This window comes from Oreochromis aureus, linkage group 12 (assembly GCF_013358895.1).
Source record: "Oreochromis aureus strain Israel breed Guangdong linkage group 12, ZZ_aureus, whole genome shotgun sequence".
NCBI classification, from domain to species: domain Eukaryota; kingdom Metazoa; phylum Chordata; class Actinopteri; order Cichliformes; family Cichlidae; genus Oreochromis; species Oreochromis aureus.
The window spans coordinates 6,404,166-6,411,820 of record NC_052953.1 but is presented as its reverse complement, the minus strand read 5'-3'; the positions used below and the strand labels follow the sequence as shown (position 1 = coordinate 6,411,820).

At 40.9% G+C, this 7,655-nt stretch overlaps 1 protein-coding gene across 1 annotated transcript; it reads left to right on the top strand.

Annotated features, from left to right (window-relative positions):
* Nucleotides 1–248: 248 nt before the first annotated feature.
* Nucleotides 249–7,627, top strand: nudt12 (nudix (nucleoside diphosphate linked moiety X)-type motif 12). Its single transcript, XM_031731316.2, has 8 exons — nucleotides 249–351; nucleotides 2,189–2,395; nucleotides 4,893–5,196; nucleotides 5,278–5,545; nucleotides 5,636–5,803; nucleotides 6,375–6,488; nucleotides 6,659–6,858; nucleotides 7,096–7,627. Exons 2-8 carry the CDS (start codon nucleotides 2,190–2,192, stop codon nucleotides 7,204–7,206), a joined length of 1,371 nt encoding a protein of 456 aa, XP_031587176.1. The 5' UTR covers nucleotides 249–351; nucleotide 2,189; the 3' UTR covers nucleotides 7,207–7,627.
* The last annotated feature ends 28 nt before the right edge of the window (nucleotides 7,628–7,655 follow it).

Genomic DNA, 7,655 nt, shown 5'->3' with positions numbered 1-7,655 from the left:
TTTCAGTGAGATTCTGATGCTCAGTTTGAACTTCAAAGGGTCAACTTAACATTGGCATTATGCCTAATTGCAATAGTTTTCTTCTATGTAATAATTAGAGGACTCAGTTAGCAGTAATACTCAATATAGTGGCAGGTGAGAGCATATAGGAGGAAGCAATTTTACTATGTAAAGAACTTTAACATAGCTTCATTCTTGTATGAGAAGCCTTTATAAGTCGGAAATACTACAGCGCCGGGAGGACCTGAAGGCAGCACCACCCATAATCAGCGTGGTTGTTGCTCTTGAACGCACCTCGTAACATTTTCTCCAACAACAGGAGACGGAGGGGAAGTGGACGCCAAGCGAAAGGCAAGAGATGACGCTTTAATAATCTTTCACATGAAACTCAAAGTGAAATGTGAAGTTTGGTCTCCTTTAAACGAAGCTTAAACGGCGAAAGTCGCTCCTGTTCGTTCTTGTTTTCGTTTCCTGAACTGTTAGTGAGACAGAGCCGGTATTCAGAGGCCTTTTAAAACCACATGACAAACAAATATTGTGTCCAAGCTTAATCTTCAACACTGTGGGATTTATAAAAGCACACCTGCAATTCAAGGTGGTTCCTGTAAGTTCATTTCGCAACCATTGCTGAGGTCAAAGGGTTCAGTGATTGACAGCTCGATGCGCTAATGAGACAGGGAGGATTAATTAAAGGCACAGTGTAGAATTGACGCTGTAGGATTATTTACTTATTTATTTTGCTAAATTATAATTGCATTACTTTATGTATTTGCTATTTTTATTGTTTTCAGAAAATTACAACATTTGATCAAAAAAAAATAATTTGTCAGGCACTTTTTTCAAAATCACTAATTTGAAATAGTTAAAAATATTTTAAAATTAAGTGCAGCTGTCAAGTGAATGCGATTAAAAAATATTTTGACTTGATGTCTAAATCTTAAAGAGCACAGCGATGTCAACTGAAGTGAACAAGGGTCAAGCTGTTCTTTACAGTAATACCGGTGAGTGCCACAAGATGGCACAATTAGTTACCGTAACTTGGCAAATTATTCAAATGTTCTTGGGTCTAACTGTTAGTAAAACAAGAGCAAAATGTATTTGTTTTCCGTATTTTAGTCGTTCTCTGGATGTTGTATCAAACCACTCAATAGATGGAATAGAAAAAATAGCATTCTAGTGACATGTTGGTATTTATTTGGGTCAGTTTTACTGTTGTACTTTGTTTTTTCAGCATTTTAAACTGAGCTATATTTTAAGGTTGTTAAACCCAAATTCCCATTTCTTTACATTAATCATCAATCAATTAGGGCTCGGATGACGATAGAAAAACGTCTATCGTTTCATTTTACGCTATCGTTTGTTTCGTGGTGTCGCAAAATAAACTGTTTACGGCAATATTTTTTCATTATTTTGATGGTCACTGTAGTGGCTATATTAATTTCCTAAAGTTCTCTCTTTCTCTTATATTTAATATAACCACACTACAGACGGACAAGCGCTTGTTTTTATGCGTTGTCGTTAGCAACAACGACGGTAAAACCACCTCGTGTCCGCTTGTTTATTTTCCACATAAACCTTTCACAATAAAGCTCAAGATCCTGTTGAGACTTTTCAAAATAAACTGAATCACGTGAAAGATGCAGAGTATTTACGGATGAGAAGCAAAAAAGAGCCTTCAGGTGCTAAAAAAATAAACCTTAGACTCAAACATTAGAACAGGCTTTTCCCCGCAGCACGCCGTGTAATAAATACTCACAAAGAAAACCGCGGCCATTACAACCTATGTCTAAAAATGTATCGTTTCATGCATCAGTTAAAACACTGGACTCCAGGTAGGCGACGCCCAGCTGGAAACACTTCACGCAAGTCGAGCTGCCCGACATTCACAGAATTTACAGAAAATGTTACATTTTTGTGATTTATATCGTTATCGGACGATAGATGTCTTAATATCGGGATATGAGATTTTGGTCATATCGCACAGCCCTACAATCAATTATTCAAAACTTTTTACCTTTTTATCTCTGATTGTTTTAGCTCTTAAACCAATACTTTTAAAATAACATTTCACTTTCATTTTTTAGCATTTATTTGTAGCTAGCTGCTTCATCTGTTCATAATATCTCCTCTGACATTTTGCCAGATCATATATTAGCACAGGTTACATTGTCTTTGTCTCTGGATCCAGGATGACGAGCTATCAACTGAGCGCGAAGGAGGACATGGTGGAGAAGTTTCTGGATGCTGCAGCAAGAGGAGATATGTCCCAGGTGTCAATATTGCTGTCCCACGTGCCCTCGCTCATCAACCAGACAGGATACAGCGGCTGGACCGCGCTAATGCTTGCAGCTCGCAATGGACATTCTCATGTGGTGGAGAAGCTGCTGTCACATGGGTACATCACTGCATTTCTCTTAATTTGTAATGTTATTAATGTACCATTTGTTAAGTGAACAATACTAAAGAGAGATATTGTGGAATATTTTTTCAAAGCTGCACTAATAATTTTTAGTATTTAGGGCAGGGGTCGGCAACCCTGGGCACGCGTGCCACAGCTGGCACGCGAAGGGTTAACTGATGGCACGCTCGGTGGGCCGATGATTTTTTTTTTTTTTTTTTTTAGCGGTATAAACAATGAAAGGTGGTGGATTGGCCAGATTCTGGCGGTGTGTAAAAAATAACTCAGTTGTTTGGTGGTGACTATGGCGTAGCTTCCACTGATTCAGTAACATTAGCAAGTGGTGGAGGCCAGCAGGTGGATGAGGAAAGGGGAGGCAGGAGGAGCAGAGACCCGAGGCAGCACCGGTCAGAGTGTCAGGTGAACTAAACTTCAGGTAAGAAGTTATGACCTGCAGTCTGTCCGGGTCAGATATAAACCAAGTTTAGGTGGAGTTTATTATCGTTGTGCTGACTTTTCACAGTCAGTTACAATAACTCGTGCTGCGTGCTAGCTAGCATGACGGAGTTTTCATCAGCATTGTTGTAGTGAACTTTATTTTATTCATAAGGTTAGTTAGTAGAGTTGCCAACCGTCCCATAAAAAGCGGAATCGCCTCGTATTCAGAGAAAATATTACGCGTTTCGTGTTGAGCTGAAAAGGAACGCAGTTTGTCCCGGACTTCAGCTACAATGGAAAAAGACACAAAGCTGGAGTTAATCTGTCGTTACGCTGCACAGCTGCCTCTTCTTCTCTCATTCTCTCCCTCTCCTGTTGCTACTTCAATCATGAAACTGATCAATGATCAGCTGATCGGCTTTTCTGGCGCAAGTCCGTCTCTCTTGTTTGAGGGGGACGTTGTTAGCTTTCCACATTCCGACACTTCAAAAGCTTCAGGAGCTTTCCGCTCAGCGCAGCATCAGCACCACGGAGATACACGGATACATCCGTAGACTCGAGACAGAATTCCCAATGCGTTTTTGGGACTTTCAGGTGTATGGACCAATGTTTTATTTTCTGATCAAACCAGAAATCTTTAATGAGCAGCTAGATTTGTCTCGCGTTAACTGGCTGAGTTAATGCCAGTTAATGCAACATCGAAGCAGCTGGAATCTACAGCTGTGTGTGTTCATGGAGCTGCATTTTCACCTGCTGGACATCACTACCTGACAAGTTTAACTGTCTTCAGAACATTGCTGAGGCCTTATTGACAGTATTGGGCTCTACATATCTGTGTGAGCAGATTTTCTCTCACATGAAGAGTGTCCTCGCTTAGCCGCTCGGAGACCTGTGTCTCTGAGTGGGAGACCAGAGATCACATTAACATGTGTATCCCTGTATTAACAAACATGCCATATTGGCCCAGTTTATTTTACTTATCATTGTTGTGAGGAGACCATAAATAGCATTTGTATTTTCTGTTGTACAGTTCATTTGCTGTCATGGAGTTCTTGTTATTGATAAAAGTGTCTTTTTTTTGTTTCAAATAGCTGATAACTATTTGCTGATAGCTGCCAACATCTGTGAACAAATATAATTCTATAAAGTGGTTCTATATAGTGTGTAACTGTTAATATAGAGTGTTATTAAATTTATTGCTAATGCAATCATATGGCACACTGACCTCACAGGAAATTTTAGATGGCACTCGCCATCAGAAAGGTTGCCTACCCCTGATTTAGGGGATGTATCTATTCCACATGTGTTACTTTTAGGTAAACATTTGCAGACTTGATGGGCAGAAACATGCTGCAACAGGAACTGACAAGCATTATGAAAAGTGGCTAAAGCTAGGATTTAAAATATTTAAAGAAACTGAAAGTGCAAAGTGAACAGGAGTCAATTTCCTTATTTGTGTGCACAAACTTGGCCAAATAAAGATGATTCTCTTTCTGAAACAAATAAATGAAGCTAGAATAAAACTTGGCTACACACAGCTACGTTAAATTAAAACTTATTAAAAATTAAATAGGAGTAGACTGAAAATAAGAGAGAGATAAAACTGTAGCTAAATTTATTCAATGAAAAGGATTTAAACTAGGAGGTATATGCTAAAATGATATTTTAAAGTATAAAACAAGGCAAAATAGGGATAAAACTAGTGGTGAAAATACAGTACAATTATGAGTTGCAAGAAGACCAAACAAGACTAAAAGTAATAAACTTGCATTAACAGTGTGATAAGGCAAAAACTTTTAGTGAAAGAAATCAATATAAAAGCTGAAGAGACAAAAATAGTCGCAAAAACCCCCATTTAGGATAGAAAAACCTCCTCAAAGAAGCTATAATAAGCAGGTACAGAAAAAATGTTGGTGCAATTTAAATGACAAACATCTAAAAACTTAAAAGTCTAAGTTGTAAAGAGCCCCAAACTTTGATATGTTGTATCCTTGAATGTATAAATGGATTCCTGACTTCTCTAAAACCTCTTTTTTGTTTTATTCTACTTTTTAAGCTGTGATAAGTTCATAGTAAACAGTTCATCACAGACCGCCTACGATGTTGCCAAGTTCTGGGGTCACAAACACATCGCTAACCTACTCTCCCAGACTGACGATGGCTGCCGGCGAGTCCTGCAGGGCTCTGACATCAGTCCGCAGGAAAACTACTTCAGCAGGGAGACGCTGGACCGCCTGAGTGGGAAGAGGACTGACAAGGCCTGGTTGGAGGCCAAACAAAGAGAACCAGATACTGTCTACCTCATATTCTCGAACCTCAGCCCCATGGTCAGCACATCCCAGGAAGACGACGGCGCAGCGGTATGTTTATAACCTACAGCCTACGGCTAGTTTAAGTGATAAAGATGAAAGTCTTGTGAATTGTGAATCTGATTGCAACAGGTTGAGAGCAAACTGTGTCGGTTCAGATATGAGGCTGTTAAGGATCTCCTACAGAAACCTGCAACTGTGCTCATTTTCCTCGGAGTGGAGAAGAGGAAAAATCCCTCCCCTTCCTCTCCTGAGGAGGGTATCCGGGAGGCCCCTGCTTGGTTTGCTTTCAGCACTAATGAAGATGCTGCTGACCTTGTTAAACGGTGCAGGGAGAAGAACTGCTCCTTTCCAAAGATGCCAAACAGAGACCTGCTGAAACTAAATGAGGAAGAGGCCGGTGAGACACACAAAACGTGTGTTGTTGTTTGATCACCTGCCTCTCTTGTATCAGGGTATAATACTTCTTCCCGCTCTCCTTGTCTGCAAGGGATTGTGGCTCAGGCTCGATCGGTGTTGGCCTGGCACGGTCGCTACAGCTTCTGTCCGACATGTGGCAGCAGCACCAAACTGGAGGATGGAGGACACAAGAGAAGCTGCCTGAACTCTGAGTGCAGGAGTCTAAAGGGGGTCCACAATACCTGCTATCCACGAGTTGGTATGACTCTGCTCATCTATCAGCTCATCGGCACTGTAGTTAATACTGTGTACCATCATGCTGTGCACAAAAAACATGACCAAAAAATGTAAAAGCTAAAAAGAACAGAAAACTGTAGTTTCTCCAGTGGCTTCTTGAGGCTTGCTCTAAGTCAAGTCCTACAGACCCCCATATTAAAAAAGCCCATGGGTGCCTGTTAAGCTGGTTGAAGACACGGCCGTATGCAGCAGCCTGGCCATGATCCTGACCTGTAGCCCTTTCCTGTGTTTCTTCCCTGCTCTCTTGCCCCTCTTTGCTGTCTACTCTTTACTGTTGCAATGTCAGATAAATTCAAAAATGTCCCTAAAAAAAGTCTTTACAAAAGCCCAACAGAAATAGACATGTTCCCAGCCTGGGGTTAAATATAGTTTTTATCTCTATAGCCATTTCCTTTTTTATAACAAATGAACAGAAATCTAATATTTTTATAATTCACCTGCTTCAGTTTTATTAATGTTTGACGTCACATCATATACTATAGTAGGTTTTGCCCACTCTGAGTAACAAAGTTTCCATATGTTTGTGATTTCAGACCCAGTGGTCATCATGCTGGTGATCCACCCAGATGGAAACCAATGTTTACTGGGAAGGAAGAAGGTCTTCCCAGCTGGGATGTTTTCCTGTTTAGCAGGATTTGTAGAGCCTGGTATACCACACACTCACACAAACTCACACACACACAGAAAAACAGAAAAACTGCTCAGCTGTTAAACAACTGATGTGTGCCTGAAGCTAATCCTCACAGGAATATTAACCATAAATCAAGTCTCAGCTATAAAAATTAGGGTGACAGCTTCTCCCTGTCATACCCCGCAGGGGAAACGATTGAGGATGCAGTAAGGCGGGAGGTGGAGGAGGAGAGCGGCGTGAAGGTCGGACCGGTTCAGTATGTCTCCTGCCAGCCCTGGCCAATGCCATCCAACCTCATGTTTGGCTGCCTTGCTGTTGCCATATCAACCGACATCAAAGTGGATGAGAATGAGATAGAGGAAGCTCAGTGGTTCACACGGCAACAGGTAAGTAACAGTGCGACTATTAGTGGAACTGCCAACAGGGATCATGATGTTAAGAGTTAATAATAAGTCTACTGAAGATTATTTTATAACAACAGTCTGGAAACTGTTAGCATCAGCTCCAGTTACTAGAAATTTTCCAGAGCTTTCATGCATTTCCATGGCCAATTCTTCTAATGCTTAATAATGAACAATTCTAGACATTAATGAGACAGAAATCCAACTTTTCTGCTTGTTTAGGTGATCGACTCCTTGTTCAGAGGAGCATCTCCAGCTTTTAACATCCCCCCAAGGCAGACCATCGCTCACCAGCTGATCAGACATTGGATCGGCATAAACGCTAATCTCTAACAGAACACCTTCATCACTCGACCTCCCGCCCAGCTGAGGAGGTTCGATGGATAGGAACGAATTTGTCCCCATTGAATTGACTCACCACATTCTTCAGATTGTACACGTTGTGCTTTAATATCAGTTTACTGCGAAGCGACTTCCACGCATGTACAACAATCTCAGGTTTGACATTTCACCTCGGAAATATCTGCAGTACGATGATTAAATATGGAAGAAGGAGCGTGCTCTTCTTCATTTGCCCGGGTGGACAAATGAAGAGGGCTGTCGTCTGCAAACAGGAGCAGTCCAGTCAACGCAACACAGGGCCACTCGTGTCAACCTGACAGTTTAACAAGAGCAAGATTCAGTCCAGAAGTAGTTGTCAGAAACGGTAATTGTTTAAAACAAATGTATTTTAATAAAAGTTTGATTATGTAAAGTAGAATTCTCTTCATTTGTTTTATAAT